Source organism: Jaculus jaculus, chromosome 14 (assembly GCF_020740685.1).
Source record: "Jaculus jaculus isolate mJacJac1 chromosome 14, mJacJac1.mat.Y.cur, whole genome shotgun sequence".
Taxonomy (NCBI): Eukaryota; Metazoa; Chordata; class Mammalia; order Rodentia; family Dipodidae; genus Jaculus; species Jaculus jaculus.
In genome coordinates this window covers 70,834,258-70,852,885 of record NC_059115.1, presented here as the reverse complement: position 1 = coordinate 70,852,885, position 18,628 = coordinate 70,834,258, and the positions used below count along the sequence as shown (strand labels likewise).

Sequence of the window (18,628 nt, the reverse complement as noted above, 5' to 3'; positions counted from 1 at the left end):
AAGGAAAAGCTAGCAAAGCAGCAGCATCCATTGCTCTATTTTCTCTATGCTGATGTGAACATGTAAGCTGGCTGCCTGTTCCTTCCATGCTTTCCCCGCCATGATGGATTCTATGCTCTGCAAGTATAGTACAAAGTGAACTCTTCCTTTGTTAAGTTGCTTCAAGGCAAGTGTTTTCCCCAGCAAAATACAAATACTGATACACAACCACAAGTGGTCCTTTCCATGTCCATGTCATGTATTTTCAATTATCCTTCCTCTTCTTCATCAATACTCTATTCCCTCTAGTTTCACAGCTTACACACACACACACACACAATTTCATTCTTCTTTACAACTGTGTAAATTTCCATTGTGTATCTATGCCACATTCTCATTACCCATTCATCTAGTGAGGGACACCTGGGCTGGTTCCATTCTCTTGGCAGGATATGCCATCATTTGCGTAGGAGCCCAGAAGTGGGATAGAGCTGGGTCAAATGGTAGCTGCATTTTTAATTTTTTTTTTTTTTTGGAGAAACCTCTAAACTGAATTCCATAATGGTTGTACTTATCTACACTCTGACCAGGACTTGCTGCCAAGTGTTTTCATGGTAATAGACATTCTGACTAGGTTGACATGGAACCTCAAAGTACTTTTCATTTGCATTTCTGGATGGTTAAAGACGTTGAATATTGAAAAAATATTTTTTGACTGTGCCTCTTTGACAACTTACTGCTCACTTCATTAGTCAATGTATTAATTGGCATCTTTTGTATTTAATTTTTTTTTTAGTTATTGATATAGTGTGACTTAAGTATACTTCCCTAAAAGCAAATCTTATGTCTGAATAAGGAATATATAAAGCAAACATTATCAAATAATTTTATGTATAAAATGCATATGTTATTTATAATCAATATATAGCATCTTTCACTTTAAGAATACATTGAGAATCTACTCCTGAAGTATACTGTATTTTGTACGTTTCCACATCTTTCTGGGGTGTTTTCTCTAACATAAATCAGTTCTCTAATTCTTTAAACCAACTGTGTACCAACAATTCAATTTTGACATTATTTCCCTATAGTATCACACCACAAGTTAATGGCTTCAGTCCTATAACACTGCTCTCATTTCAGACACCAGTCACAAGTTTTACCCCTACTATAATGAGTAACTGGACATAAATTAGAGGTTCTCACAATCCCTTCACGGGTTCAGTGAATTATTAGGATGACTCACAGAACTCAGAAAAGTACTTAGGTTTACTGACATATTTAAAAGATTCAACTCAGGAGTAACTCAATAAAAGAGACATGCAGGGCAATATAAGTATGAAGAGGTAAGTGAAGCTCCTGTGGTCACTCTGGCTGTGCCACATCACAGTGCTCACTAGCCTGGAAGATTCCTATTCCAGTGGGTGAGACTGAAGTTTCTAACTCATTCTATCTGGTGACTAGGCTATCCTGAGGCTATCAAGTTGGTGCCATACTATATTATTTTATTAGCCTAAAGTCAGCAACAGAAAAGGTTTTGGTGCTAAAAAGTCATTCCTGCTGTGCATGATGGCGCAGGCCTTTAACCCCAGCACTCAGGAGACAGAGGTAGAAAGAACTGCAGTGAGTTCAAGGCCACCCCGAGACTACACAGTGAATTCCAGGTTAGCTTGGGCTAGAGCACGACCTTACCACGGAGAAAAAAAAAAGTTATTCCTGTCACCAACCAACCAGAAACAGTCCCTCAATTTAACATTCCTTAGTTTATACTCCATCAGGAAATGACACAGGAATCAGGAAAAAAAAAGAGAAGAACACAGATTTTACTTACTGATACGGTTCAACCAGAAAATGTGCCTTAGATCTGCGCTAATGAATTTGATAGTTCCCTTGAAGTGAAAATTTCCCCTCTTCCAAGCACACACTTTGCCTTTCACATGCCTAAGACCACGCGGGAATGTATTCTTTCCACAAGATGGCTTTAGATATGCCTTAGAAAGGCAAGGCTGAGCATGCTCAATTTTTGTTTCTCTAAGTATGTTAATCAGGTAATTCACTCCTCTGGTGAGAACAAATGAGGGAAGAGGACAAAGAGGTCTAGCTCAAGTGCTTTCTTATTAGACCAGAAGAAGAATGGTCCTCACCTTAGAAGAGAATCCCAAGTGACAGAGCACTGCTATTATCACTACCTGTCCTTTCTAATGACTTAATAATCTGTACTAAATCTGTGCTAAACTATAATCACTAACTTATACTTACAGATACATTAGTTTTTTTCCCTTAAAATTTTCAATAAAAAGAGAAAATGTGAACAAGTTATCACAAAACAACCAATAAGTTGTTTAATTTATAGAACTAAAAGGACCATAATTCTATTTTACATCATCAGAATATTTTCTGTAATGAAAATATATTAAAATTTAAAATGTAACTTACCCTACACTAAGAAAAAACTGATAAATGAATAATACTTCTTTTTTAAAAGTTTTAAAACTTTTTTGGTTATTTGAGAGAGAGAGAGTGTGTGTGTGTATGGGCACACCAGGGTCTCTAGCAACTACAAATGACTCCAGATGCATATGCCACCTTGTGCATCTGGCTTACGTGGGACCTGGGGAATCAAACCTGAGTCCTTTGGCTTTGGAAGCAGGTGCCTTAACTACTAAGGCATCTCTCCAGCACAATAATACTTCTTCAGATGAGCCTACAAGCAAAAGAGGCAGTCTTCCCCTGTATAAATTTACTCTTTGATATAGACAAACATAACATTGGAATAACTGTTGTGCTATGTTATTAAGATAGAAGCATGCTGTCATGGATGCACATAAGAAACTAATACACTGTGCTATAAACTCAATTAATTACTATTATTAAGCACTCCAGACATTCTTTGGGGAAGGTAAAGAAGAATTAGAAGATAGTAAAAGAATTGTATCTTTAGATTAGACCAGAAACTGGGAAGGGCCAAAGCTCTGAATGTATGGGTTTTTGTTAGACATTGAACCATTTTAGGGTGAATCTACCATAAAATATAGTGCATTTTAAAGCATAAGAACTTCAGAATCAAAGAGATGTATGCTATAATCTTAGTTCTGTTGCTTACCAGCTGAGATTTCATGTGAGACTACTCTCCTACCATATATAAAATCAGAATAATATCTACACTTGGAAGTGATAAGTGAGGTAAATTAATGTACAGGAATGTATATGATTTAACACAGTAAGTCTGTATTTCTCCACCCTCCACCCCCATATGCTTTCTCTTGGGAAACTGGTGAAGAAATGTGGCAGAATGAGGTCTTTCTCTAAGTTGTTTTTTTTTTAAACACTATATACCCAAAGAGTGTCATATGCCTAAACACTATTATGGTAGTTAAAGAGTTTTGGTTTGTTTATATGGATTATGACTACTACTGTTATGTTTGAATATGACGTGTCCCCACAAGAAGGCTCATGTGTAGGGAGCATGGTCTCCTGCTGGCTGGCACAATTTGGCTCTACAGACTTTAGGACCAATCCAGGGATAACCTTGAGTTTATCTTGTACCTGGTAACTACTTGTCCCTCTCCCTTCTTCTTCCCTCCTGTGATCTGATTAAATCTCCTGTGCCACTTGCCATGGTATATCTACCCCAGCACATGAAGCCATATGACCATGGAATGAACCCACTGAAGCTATGAGCACAAATAAAGCTTTTTTCCTTTAAGTTGCTCTCTCAAGAAACTTGATGAAAACACAAGCTTCTAACTAATAGAAATGTTTACCACCAAAAGAATTACAACCAAGAAAATCTTAATAATTCTTTAAAAATATTAATAGTAATTCCATCATATGGTAAAGTATTTGTATGAGTAATAGCCATATTTCCAAATCAAAAGAGAGAACAAAGTGAGTTATTTGTAAAAAAAAAAAACAAAACCATATTTAATATCTGACTTATAGAATCAAACTAAATTCTTCCATTTATTTCTTTATTCACTCTCTTTGATATGCTACCTTCATTGACAAATATAAAGAAAATCTGGCCTCAAAAATATGAATTTAGGGCTGGAGAGATGGCTTAGCGGTTAAGCGCTTGCCTGTGAAGCCTAAGGACCCCGGTTCGAGGCTCGGTTCCCCAGGTCCCACATTAGCCAGATGCACAAGGGGGCGCACGCGTCTGGAGTTCGTTTGCAGAGGCCGGAAGCCCTGGCGCGCCCATTCTCTTTCTCTCCCTCTACCTGTCTTTCTCTCTGTCTGTCGCTCTCAAATAAATAAATAAATAAAAATTTTTTAAAAAATATGAATTTATGCCAGGCGTGGTGGCACACACCTTTAATCCTAGCACTTGGGAGGCAGAGGTAAGAGGATTGCTTGAGTTCGAGGCCGCCCTGAGACTCCACAGTGAATTCCAGGTCAGCCTGGGCTAGAGCAAGACCCTACCTTGAAAAACCAAATAATAATAATAATTATTATTATTATTTATGAAAGGAAGGAATGTTCTGCTAGCTTTTTAAATAACTGCATAAATTCTTCTTTGATATTATGCCAATACTCAATAAGGTAAGAGTTTCTTAAAGATTAGTTGCTGCATACAATCTAACAGACATTTCATACTCTCATGAAAATTTATTGATCAGTTTTGTGCACTAAATGGATTTATTTTATCTGTAAGTAATTGTCCTAACATCACACAAACATTATTCCATTGAGTAGGGCAGGTTAGTTAAATGTTGACACTTTTTATTATAAAGAACAAAAATACCTATCCATTATTACTAATGCCAATCTTACCAGAAAGTCTTAAGAACTGAAAAAAAAAAAAAACCTAAAACATACTCATCAAGAGAATGTGTCTCTCTAAATTCTAGCATGAGCAAGAAAGCTCAGTTTTCATCATTAGAAGAAATACCTGTAAGGTGATTGATTTCTGTTGTTTAATGTATCTTTCAGAAAATATCTTTTACATACCCAAAATAGTCATACTTTGTCCAACTGGTGTTCAATTAAAAATGATCTACCTGATCTCAAAACAGGCTTAAGTGCATGACTACTTTGCTCCAAATATCCATAACAGTGTAGCTGGGTGTCAGGAAGTTAGGTGTGCCCTCATTTTTTTTCACTCAGAATACCACAGACAAATATACTCAAGAGATTAAGTAAAGGTAATTTTCACTACTCTATCTATATTTTACAAGTATTTTCACTTTTCCCTTTGTATGTGGCAGTGAAGAATATATATATTTGTGTAGTTTGAGACCACTGCCTTCACATAGACAGAGAGAGTCCATCATATACTGCATTTTAGCCATTAATGCAAATACCAACATCATGAAAAAGACATTGCATTGCTGTTACAACAAAAAGTTTTTCCATCTTTGCAAACCTTCAAGAACCCTCTAAAGATTCTGGACAACTACAGACACTAGTTTTTCTCTTTTTTTCTGGAGTAGAACAAAAAAAATAAGAATGACAGCAGCTCAGGAGACTAAGTTAAGAGCTATACATAAATTAACATCTTAGATAATTCATAACAAGTAAATCGTATGAACCACAATGCATATGAAACAAACCGTAAGAATGAGGTAGAATTTGCTCCTTGAAGACTTGGATCTATTCAGTTTAACCCTGGATTTAGGGAGTGTTATACACAGGTGACCCTACTTGCTCTCCAACCCCATCTTCACCCTTTATAAACTGACAAGACCAGAGAAATTCAAGGATTTCAACTTTATTGTTCACTATTTTACTCCTAAGTGAAGATAGCTCAAGAATTACATGCCTATCTTAGATTTTAGCAACGGCAGCTTCCATTAAGTTCTTTCTCCAACATGCATAGCCCAGGCTTCCTAAGAGGGACTAAAAATAAATACCAGGCCTATTTCCCAGGAGGCAACTAACTTTACTACTTATTGCAGACAACTTTCTTTTTACTGATGCTGTCTTCCAAGTTTACATTGGCCTTACCTTTGAGGTACACTGATTCTGAGTGGCTATAACTTTGTTGTTATCTGCCAGAGGTATGTTAAAGTTGGAGCTCTGCTAACCACAGCACTTTGACCACAAACAAATCCCTAACTAATCCAGTTCTCAAATTAGTTTTCCTTCATTTCTTATCTAAAATAACCTCTGAGAGTCCCTGTATAAAATTAAATCATACCTCAGATTTTTGGTTATGAACACTCACCTTCCATATACTACAACACGGGAGGAAGTAACTTAAGATCTGTATCAAATCCCAGTGGGGGTCCTCGTGTGTCCATCTGATATGTGGGGGGGGGGAGGGTAGGAGAGTTAGCCTTACAATAGTCTCAGGTATTACCCTAACTAGACAGATATACTATAGTGTAGAAAATATGGCATTCAGCTATAAAAATGAAATTAAATTTGTAGGACAGTGGATATATCTTAAAGAATTATACTAAGCTAGGAGATCCAGACTTGAAAAGACAAAAATTACATGTTCTCCCATAATATATGCATGCAATTTTTTTGGCTATTCAAGGGAGTCTCACTCTAGCCCAGGTATATTTGTACGTATATAAATGGGTGTGAGTGTGGGTATATGCTATGAAGTTAGAAAACAGACTGCGAGAAGAGAAAAAGACAAGTTGTGTAAGGGAGGGAAAAATGGCTCACATGAGGCATCAAAGTAGAAAAAATGCTAGAATGAATGTGTACAGGGGTTTCAAGAGATGGGAGACAGGAGATTAATCAACAAAACAAATTACTTTTATAATACTTTTTGAGCTAATTTCACAAAATACGAAAATAGCAACACTGTATGAAATGGAATAGGTAGAATTCAGGTCTACAGGCCTCTGAACTTAGTGCCATCTCCACCCTGTATCTCCACAACAGCATGGCTCTAAATGTTATTAAACTCTAAAAACAAGAAATAACTAGGGTTATTGTCATACAAGCCTTTGATGACTAAAGGCTTTACATTGAATAGGAAAACTGTAAATGCCTTTGACTATGTAAAATACTTAGAATAATATATTTTCATACAGATTACTGACCAATCAGTTAAGCCATTTTTCTGTCTACCCAGTTATATTTTTAAAAATTTGGGGGCTAAAGAAAGCTAATGATATGGTCCTCAGTGTCTAAGGAAAGCTAAATCCAATATGAACATCAGCTGTTCCTGGTGGTCCAAAGGGGAAAAATAGATTGTCTGTAGTTATGGGGGTGAAAATACATTTTTCAAATAAAAAAATATATGTACATATTTAGCCATTTGACTGAGTTCACAACCCAACACATTAAAAAACAGATGCTTTAAAAATGATCTGTTGGCAAGATGCTTGTTAAAATTTTATCAGTTGAAATATTAAAATTCATTATGAATTAATTAACACATTATATAAAAATAAAGTGTTTTTGTTTCATCATTTTACACAGCACTATAACCACTGGTGATTAACACTGGGAATTTTCTGTGTCTTGATATGTGCTACTCAGAAAGAAACTAAATTTATAGGATTACCACTAAATTGATGACATTTTCTGTCTTCACTCTTGAATTCAGTTGGCAGATGTTTTCGAGAACAAAAAATTCCATCTTATTACAAAACATATTAAGCAGGTTTTCCTGCCAGGCATGTCTGACATGATATTTATTGCCTAGACCAAATCAATCCCCTTAATAAGCCGTAATACATGATCGCAAGTACATTATTTCATAGTTAAGGAAAGTTGCCACATGAAAGAGCAAGTCCTTTGATCTCTCATGCTCTGCTCCTAATGCACCAGAAATGTGCCACATAATCCAGTACTTAGTCATATCTATTTATACTCATTTAGTAAGGAGAATATATTTCACTAATCTTAAAGTTTTAAGCCTGAATGCAACTTTACGCTTGTCCTTATATATTAGATACTTTCAGAAGTCTGAATGGACATTGGCTATTTACTAGTTATCAGAGAAAATAAATTCCAATGTAATGCTAAAATTTTTGAATTTTAGAGCATTTATGATTTTGGATGGTTTTTTACATTATACAATAGTAACTGGTAAACTATATAAAGAAATTGAAGAATAGGAGAAACTCCCAAGTCTGTAACACTTCTAGTCCCAAACACATTGGAATAGGGATACTCAACCTATATGGGAAAAAGAAGATGGCAGCAGAGATCAAATGAACTGACAAACAAGTTACAGTGAATCTGGGTGCTAAGGACTGTGCTGGAATGACTCCAGTGGCATCCACAGAAGACAGGATAGTGTGTATCATCCCTCATTGACACTATGAACATACTCCAGTCAGATCATCAATACTGCAAGTTCTTACAAGAAAACCAGTTTTATCAGAGTAGGCTGTTCAGATGTATTATAAAAGTTCAACTGAATACTTCAAAAATGAGTCAGAAAACTAGACAACATCAAATCAAATTTGGTTTCTGATACATGTCAGCAAGCAATCAATCCAGAAATAGCTGAGAGTCTACCATGTGAAGTACTGTGCTCTGCCAGGACAAAATTCCTATTCCGTACATGTTGCCTTCCCTTGGAACTTTTCCTCCTTTGGCCATGTAATTTTTCTCCCCATCCCCCAACTCCAGCATCTGTTTTCTTTATTCCTTTCTTGGACATGCTGAGTCTAATCATTCTTACTTCCCATCAGCTCAGCCCATCACCAAGTCTCACCTCAGGAAAGAGATGCCCAAGAAGTTACAGGTCAGTTAGATGATCAAAATCCAGACACTGTCACCCATCCTCAATCCTTATTCTTGACTTCTATGGAGAAATCTTCTTCCTTAATACATTACTCACAAACTCCAATGTGACACCTGAATAGCTTTCACTCTTATGCTGCAGGTCCTTTCATTTAGCTATCTAGTCCAAGATCTGGTCATTGGGGTTCATTCTTCTGTGGGTTTAATACCAGTTCCCGACTCTCCCACAATCTACTCTGCACAAATTGAAAAAAAAATGTGTCTATCTACTCATTCTTACAGATTGACATGCAATGTCAAAATGTACAAAGCATATTTAAAAATGTATACGATTGCAGCGAGATGCATGGAGAGGAATAAATGAAGGATGTGTAATATTAATGGACTTACAAGAAAAAATTCAACATGAACCATTCTTCCTTTTCCCACTACTGAGCAGAGGCTTCCTATCTGGAATTATGTTTGAAGAGTTTCAGCATACACCTGCTCATCTGTCCAAATCTGGAAGATTTTATAAAAAGAATATCTATTAAGAAAAAAATATTCTGGGGCTGAGGAGCTAGCTCAGTGGTTAGTCTGCTTGACTGGGTTCAATTCCCAGGCTCTCCATGTAAGCTGGATGCAAAACGCCACACAAGTATGTAGCACTCATTCAAAATAGCAAGAAGCTCTGATGCACGCATGTGTGTTCACCTGAGTTTGTGCACAAAGGCATACAGTTTCATGTGCACACATTCATGCATGTGCACACATACACATCAGCAAATGAATTTCTTAAAAAGAAAAAAGTTGTTTCATTAACTAAAATATCAAATGCAAAGTTGTATTATGTAGATGAGTATTTTTACATGGAAACAAAAAGGAAAGAAAAGCCAAGGGTGAGGAAAACATGGAAATAAGTAAAAAAAAAGCAGCAAAGTATAAAGGGCAGAAAAATATTACATGAAAAAATGGCAAAAGAAAACAAGTCTTAGCAAATAACAAGAAGATCCTCCCCTTTGATATAATTAAACAGATGTAGGGCTAAAGCAGGTGTGAAAAAAATGGTATAAAGAAAATACATGCCTCCAACAAAAGAAAAATATTATTGACAGCAAGATAAAAAGAAAACAGAAAGAAAGAAATAAAGCTTCAGGCAGATGTTGGAGATACATGCTTAATCTGAATATATCATAAAAGAAATTAAGAAAAAAACCTAAACACTCTAAGTCATGTTTCCTTGTATTTTACATAGACAAGTGAAATTTCTTTACAATTTGTATATTTCAAGAACCTGGGCCTGGGTAAATGGCTCAGTGGTTGAAGATACTTGCTTGAAAAGCTTCAAGGCCTGGGTTCAATTCCTAAAGTACCCATATGGAGCCAGATATCAGGAGTGCATACATCTGAGTTCCTTTGTAGCAGCAAGGAGTCCTGGTGCACCCATACATATACACACACAAGCAAATAGATTTTTAAAAAAATTTAAAAGACCTTTATATAGCTCATTTTGGAATCTGGTTATCAAGAATAATAAACTCTGACATAAAATGGTGGTTTATAGACTGATGATGCAGGAGGACACATGGAACAGCTGACTGATAGATAACATCCAAAACCTGAGTCATAACCAAAGAATATCTTTTAAAATGATTATTAATAGACCATCTGTAAAGATGAAACATTATAATCTACGTAGTACTTCTGACTACTATACTAAGTAATCTGGATATCCTTGGTCAGATACATTTTTGAGGGTCCTGCTGAGAATTTATATGCTGCTTTCACAAATCTATCAATAGAATGACACTCCACAATCAAATGTCTTGAATGTTTCCAGTACAATTTCAAACACAAGAACAATTATGCCATGAAGAAGAAATATGATAAACACAGTAAAATCTTAGAAAACAATGGATTTCACCTTCTACGGGGCATGGAATATTTCATTACTGGTTATTAAGAATATATGTAAAAACCAATCAAATGAACACTTTGAAATGTTACCACCATCTGACAGTGTAACGCTAGAGCTAGAGCGGTAGCTCCCCGGTAGATGCCTGTACCTCGGAGGCTGAGGCAGGAAGACTGCCACAGGTCAGATCAACCTGGGCTATTTGGTGTGACTGAGGCCAGCATGGACTACGTATTTAACCCTATCTCAAAAAACTATAGCAAAACATGTTAATTTGTTCACACTTAAAGGTACTGAATTGCTCACTTTTGAAGAACATAGCAACTTATTATCTTACCTCATCCAGCAACAGTGCTGTGTTTTAATGTCAAATGACATTACAGTCTACCTCACTCAGGCCTTGCAGACTGGACACATTTGTTTCATCTATATAAAGCACAGTATGTCTTTCACAGAGAATATGTCAAGAATATAAAGACAGGTGTGTTCACTTCTACAGAACTGGACATTCGGGGAAGGTTTCCTGCTCTTCATGACTCATTGCACCACACCAGCAAAGACCAACCAGCCGGTCGCTACGGCATCTCAGAACGACCGTAGCTCAGGTGCTCATTAAGATATTAATCATTCTTTCTCCCTATCTGACTTGAGAAGTTGGGCTGAAACAGCATGGTTGGGTAGCTGTTCCCTTGCACATTATGTACTCAAGACTGCCACCCAAGGGTGCACAGTGTTTTAGAAGTTTACATTATATGTTCTCTCACTCTTATGGAAAGCACAACAGCATCAAACCTTAAAGAATGAGCATGCTGGGAACTGGATTAAAAAGTTTTCCTCCTTCTGAATATATCATATGATAATTTTAGAAACTGTTCCTTGAAACAGTAAATGACCAAAAGAAAATATCATTTGCATCTGAGACTTCCATAAAATGTCCCTCTGAAATAAGAGTGATGTACTTTGTAATATTAAATTAAAAAAAAAAAAACATTTCATCCAAATAGATAACCACGGAAAAAATGGTGAAAAACTAAACAAATCTTTGGCTGCTTAAAAAAAAAAAAAAAGATTTCTGTGAGAACAAATACAAGTGAAGAAGCAGAGACAACTCAGGGAGCGGGGCATGTCCTCACCCTGATATACAGCTGCGTCACCTCTTTCTCTCTTTGGGGGTTACGATACTTCTCATAGAAGTCACGCCGCTTCTTGGCTTCTTTTGACACTTTGTCTTTTCTTTCCCGCTTTTCTGCTGGTTCATCGGAACTGTCAGAAGATGACTGTGCATGTGTGTTCAGCTTTTCTACTTCAATATAGTTTTCATTGGGATTCAGGACTATTACTCCATAGCCTTCCTGTTTGGAAATATAAATAGTTGGTATAATTTGGTATCATAATCCACTTAAATTGATTAAAATCTTCCTAAAATCTTGAACAAAGTAATTTAATATAATTGCATGTTAACTAAAAATATTTTTAATGGAAGATCATGGATTACATTTTTAAAATAAAAGTTGTTCAAAATTGTTTGCCTTAATTATGTACATATATGTATATTATCTATAAAAATTAAAGACACAATTACCACATAAAAACTATAAATCTTAACTAATAAAAATATAATCCCCTCTAAAAATGATTGAAACAGATTATCAAACCAGTAAATTTTTAAATAACATGAATATTTATAATGGCCATTTTGATAAAACCTCTTTGAAATTGACCTGTACAATTCAAGTTATACTTCTAGGATTTTTTTCTTTAGTTTCCCTGTAAAGAGTATTTTAAGTTGTTTAATCTATATCAAAGAATAGTTAGGTAAAAAGCAGTAAGTCTAACTTAATATTCTAAAAGTTATATATGATGTCATTAAAAACAAATATCTATCTATGCACCTTGTATTCCATTTATCTCTTTTCAGTCAGAAAAACTGAGAAATCACACAACAAAATGAACCAATAGTATGATGCATAAAAGTACCTTGTGAATCTTGAAATTAAATTCATATTACAAACTATCAGAACAATTTCTTTTAAGAACCAGTACCAAGAAACTACAAGTTCCAAAGTTTTAAAAATACATTTTTTTTGAACTCCTAAGGCCTTACATTTTTTAAACATGTACTTTTTTTGGGGGGGGTCCTCAATGAAAACATATAGTTTTTTATGGTTGATTTATGACTAGCAAGGCAAACAATTCTATCATTATAATTCAGCAACCTTTGACATTTATAACTGATGGAACAAGACAGCCATTAGAACAGAGAGGATGACAGTAAGCACTGGCAGCCCAAGCACCAGGATCTTCTGAAGCTACTGTGTGCTCTCCTCAATCCTCTACTGTGGGTATTCCATCATGCCCTGAAAAATGTCGTATTTAAGAAATGCACTATGTGAGGATAGAAACATGAGAGCTATACAAAATAAAGCATATAAAATCTATATCCTTACTATAAAAGTATGTAGTTTTTCAAAACTATGATGATAGAATCTCATGTGGTTTTTCTTTGTCTCTAGAGTTAATTTCATACAACTTACAAAGTTCACTAGTATTGTCTCAAATTTTAACCCCAATGGGATGATATTTTCTGTAACCATTACTACCTTCAAGACTTTCATGAACACTGAATGTCTGATTTTGTGATAGGTCAATTAATTAACATGCGAGAACTATATATTAATATTTGCTAAACTGAATAGCAAAACAGCATACATTTTCAAAATGTGTTCCAATAAGACTTTAAGATAAATGCCTTTTCTATGAAGGGCTTAAAAATGCAACTTGTAAAATTTAAATATTTTACCTCAAAACAAAAAAGTTGTATATTTTTTCCTCTTTTTTAGTTTGGTAGCTGGTGAGTCAAAAGTTTTACCAATAAAAGATATTTTAGTTGGTCTTGCTTTATTTTAATCTGTATACCTATTCAAAAGTCTTGTAATTCATTGTGATCACTGTCAGGTAGACAGATTGTCAATTGGTGATTTTCTACAGTTGGACACACATGACTAATTATTAAAATCACATTTGAAGGAAGTTCCTAGCCCTCTTCCTTGTGCCTTTATACAAGTTTTCACGCCCTTCTCAAATTTCAGCTATAACTTCTCCTCCCACCAAAAGTAAGTAAAAGAACACTGTTGCACTCTGCTAAGCAGAGTGAGATAGAGGCATTCAGTACACTGTCTCTGTGTACAGGACATAGTCAGAAAAGGGCAACACAGGCCAAAAAGAAAACTAGATTTCGTACTGTGAGTAAGTGGTCGTCTGTCATGTTTCTTCCCTGCCTTCACTGAGTGAATTGAACACACACATTGAAAACACACACACACACGCACACACACAAATGTAGGAGAGCAAGAAAGAGATCGGGTCTCATTCTCCTACATGACTTAGAAGTCAGAAAGCACAAAAACAGAGTCATAAAATGCCGAAGAAATGAAAATAGTTGTATAATCCAATAGAATGATAATATGAAAACTTTCAAACTCAGGACAACAAAGTCTTCTTAATTAACTGATTCACAATGGGCATCAGCATTGATGACTTAGGTATAGGACAACTGTGTGAACTCTCTTAGTCACCAGAACTGCAAATTATTACTTAACCTCTAGAAATAATACTTGCATAATATTAGACTTAGCAGTTATTACTTATTAGAAGACATTTTACTTAAAAGTTTTAGAAACCAGAAAAAATATTGTGCCTTCTTGATTTTAAATAGATTCTGCAACTTGATGTGTCTCGTCTAAATAAGTATAAAAAATAGACATACATAAATCATAAAAAAAGTATTTGTCTAGCTTATTGATTATGTAACTGAAAATTACATGACTCATTTATTCGATTTCTTAAAGGCACAATATCAATTTTTCACTGAGGACTCAACAGAAGAAAAATGATTCTATGTCTAAGTCACCAGTACATGAATCAGTTAAAGAATTCTTATAATTTAGACCTTTACAATGAATGTGAGTACCCCTGCTTTATTTCTAGACGCCTACATCACTTAGAAAGTAACATCCTTTAGGTATGCAGACTGCTGCCAATGTAACTGAAGTAATATCAATCAAGAAATATCCAGGAACATTTGCCACAAAATAAGAGTTTATTTTTAAAAATGTCTATTTGAAATTCAATTATCAGTATGTAAAACTTATGCGTATTTTTGAAATAAAGTTCTCTGCTAAACTAATTTATACTATATTAACATAGACTATTTTTTTACTATTTTACTAAAAGCAACAGAAAGCTGGCACAATAGAAATCTACCTGCACACTTTAACCACAGATACATAACCAAACTTAATCTTCTCCTTCTTGTCTGCCATACACAACACTGTAAAAAACTGCTTGTATAGACACAATATTTTTGCAATGCCAACATTTATAACAACTAAGCAGTCAAACCAAACACAGTGAGCAAAGCAGAGACAAAGTATCAGCAATTAAACTGTTTTAAGTAGAATACATCACTGAAAGAAAAGTACACACCAATTTTAAAAGTAATTTTATTCTCAGTAACCTACTTAGTATACAGCAAACTAAATAACAAGACTGTTAGTGCGACCTTAATGACTGTAGAGTTTTACAAAACAACAGTATGAAATCAGACATCAAGTATAGTATAAAATAACTATGTACTGCTATTCTAACAAGGAAGCCTCCATAACATAGGTTTCAAATGGTAAACACTGTATATTATGACATTTTTTCTGTTTATATTTAACTATTCCTTGAGTATGCTAAATTTTCATTGAAAGAAAAGTTGAAGATTTCCAAATACACATGGAACAACTTCTGTTACTTTTGACCAGGATAAAATTGTCAAACTGGTTATCTAGCAATGTACAACTAATTTCATAAAACTTATGTCATCTTTTATAATGATTTGCCAAAATCAATTCCAATATCCAATATTTCTGGGGACACAGAATATCTAAAGGTGTTAATTAATTCTTAGGTTTGATTGTGTCGTTTAGAAGATTACGTGGGTGTTTAAGATGACAGAGAGTGATTGACTCATTTGGGGCTTGATTCTTCACATTCCATTTCTTTTGGGGGGGTTGTGTGGTTTCATTTTCAGGTCTCTGTTTACAAGGTCTAAATTATGAGATCTTAATCAGAGACACTCAATAGTTTGCTGCTAGACATGGCTTTTTATTCAGCACAATTATCTGCTATAATTTTAAAATGCACAGGTATTGAACATTCCTTATTTTTAAGTCTATAAATGCACTTAGTAATAAATACCACTACATTTATCACTCAATCAGCAAAAGATGACTTAGATCAGAGAGGCCCCAGACAGGTGAGCATAACACAAAGGATCAAGCAGGAAACTTAGCTTTAAAGTACAAGTATAGGAACATATTTGTCAAGAGAAATCTGTAAACAGATGAAATCTAAGAATAACTGATCAGAACCTGAGCACTTCTGACCTCAAATAAAGTTATACAAAATCTAAAGATCTACCCAGGCCAATTTGTCTGTATTAATTACCAATTATGAGGAGTAGGAAAATAGTTGGAAATTCTACATCTTTTCAAATCTCTTGTGGGTGGCTAAATAAAAATAATCAGCTGAAAGTTCTCAGCTCTGCATATTAACCTGCCAATACTGGAAGCCACATGTGACTAGAGAGGTCAGGGCACACTAGAATTCTCTGACCCATGGAACTATCCGTTTCAGTCACCAGGCAAAGCTCTGTAAGAGATCATTTTACATAGATTTATCAATCATACTCTTTAAGTTCAGCATTCTACCTTCTTGGTTTGAGAGAAGGCAGGTGTTCATCCTCAAGGGAAATGAAACTCCAAGTGTTTTATCTATAAACTACATCTACCCATGGTTAAAGTGGACAAACAAGTGTCCATTCATCTTTTCTGAAAGAAGTTATGTTGTGTTTATTCTCATCTTCTTCACAAGAAGGGTATGCATATGTCACTATTGCAACATCCTAGGTGTAACCATGAGATGAGGTCATGACAACCAATCAGAAGTCACTAGGCAAGCGTTAAAGTAAACATAGCTGTTGGAGCTGCAGCACTGCTTGAAAAATGCCCCCTCCATTATTTCAGCAATTTTCTCAAGACGTGACCTGGGACTGAAATGTCTGAAATGTCACTTGACTCCGTTGTGTGCTTCTTCTCAATATGCACTGAGGTAGCAGCATCCTACCAATATTTTATAAAATATATGTCAGGATCCTACTTCAACTTGTAGTTTGCTAAATTCTGATGCTATGCTCATGGCATAAAATAAACTCTAATATGGACCAACATAGATTATGCCAGTTAAGCCTCCTACTTCAAATAGCTCATCAAGTTAGTCAGTAAAAGAAAACATGCCACAAAAAGTTTTCAGAGGACCACCTGTTGTCTATTATTTTTACATAGCACTTACTCATAAATCATAACACAGGGTAATTAATCAAGCTGTCAAAGAAAAGGTCAAAGGTTATATGGTAGAGTCAGAAGGTCATGCATGGGCTGATAGAGGTCAGGGTCACACCGCATTCCTCATTATCAAGTTGGGATGAGAGACGGCCCAAGCAAACAAAAGTGAAAGCAGATGGAGGAGTGAGTGGATAAAAAAAGAAAGAAAGAAAGAAAATTTCAGAAACAAAAAGAAAAGTGAAAGAAGACTGTCAACTGCCTTCAAATAGAGAATGGAAGAGAAAAAGAAATACATTGAAATGTGCTCAAAAGAGCTAAAGAGCATAAAGAAACTACAGTTTCATTAATTAAATAGATCGAATATAACTTTCCTTAGTCATTTTATTAATGCATACTAAGCAACGTTACAACATTCAAGTTTGCCATCTCTGCCCCTTTTCTAGCTAGTATGCTCAAAATTAACTGGGTTAAAGCATGTAGTTGCAAGAATGAAGTATGATTTTTCAAAAACAAAACACGAAACAACTTATAATGAGGTTTTTCCTCCTTTAATATTGTTTCAAGGTTACTACATAGATGCAAATAGTTTTAAGCCATAGGCCACATAATTTCTTGAGCATGATACAAAGATCCAAAAAAAAACATAAATGCATTATAAAAGTCCTTTTGAATAACAAAACAGTTATAAAATACTCTATTATAACACCGGCCTGAATTAGATGCAGAATGCTGTGCAAAGTTAGCTGTCACCCTTTGCTCAAAACCTTTGTTAATCTCGTTTTGAATGCTTGCAGCTTTATCAACACATGCATCAATGTCAGCTCCTTGGTTACTGAACCGCTGTACTTGGAAGAAGATGTAATTAAAATGTTTTGGCACAGAAAAGGTGAAATTGTATCTTCCCTTGTTCCCTTAGGAATCTGTAAAACATGAAGGATATATTGACAAACACACACCCTTGTCTCGAGTTTTGACATCTCAGGTCATCCAAGTGCTATTTATTTTAAAAAGTTCACTTTGCACTGTTTCATATTATCACCTGCTCTGTTTCTAACTTTTGCTAGGAAACTGCACAATAAATTGTACAGGTATTTTTTCTATTTAGCAATAGTCACTTATGGAAACAACCCCCAAATGCACAACTGCATCATAAAATACATATAATTACCATTTATTATCAAGGGCAGAAATATGATTTAATACTATAGCTTTGTGAAAATTTTCTTAATCTTTGCTTCTTCTTTTAAAATGACACAGACAACAATCCATTAACACGTTAAAGTAAAGAAGAAGTAAGGCATTTTAACTGGTGCTCAATCAGTAACAGATTCATGTTCCTAAATCAATCTAGGGGCCCGTACAGACACATCTTTATTACAGGTTCCACAGCAGACCTGGATGTTCAGCTGTATCTTCTAAACTCTGCTCTTACTCTATATATGAGCCCTGCCTGTGGGCTCTAGATTGCTGAAGAGCAATGTCCTCTGGCCTCCTATGAAAATCCATTACAAAACAGGTAAAAAGCATACCCATTACACATCCCTAGGAGGAACATGGTCATTCAAACTATTACATAATTTCACCTCAATAATATGCCATGCATACATATGCTTAAGTTACTGGGAAAGCCTCCTTCCAGGACTATTGTCTCTACACCACACTATCTTGAAACATGCCATTTTTTCTTCCTTTTACACCAAAATTTTAA

At 35.2% G+C, this 18,628-nt stretch overlaps 1 protein-coding gene across 6 annotated transcripts in view; it reads right to left on the bottom strand.

Annotated features, from left to right (window-relative positions):
- Fam172a (family with sequence similarity 172 member A) overlaps positions 1-18,628 on the bottom strand; it is a 438,504-nt gene that overhangs the window by 254,218 nt on the left and 165,658 nt on the right. For all 6 annotated transcript variants that reach the window (XM_045134031.1, XM_045134026.1, XM_045134030.1 and 3 more), the window contains one exon: positions 11,665-11,883. In XM_045134031.1, the coding sequence (XP_044989966.1) occupies positions 11,665-11,883 (219 nt within the window). The remainder of the gene's footprint in view (positions 1-11,664; positions 11,884-18,628) is intronic.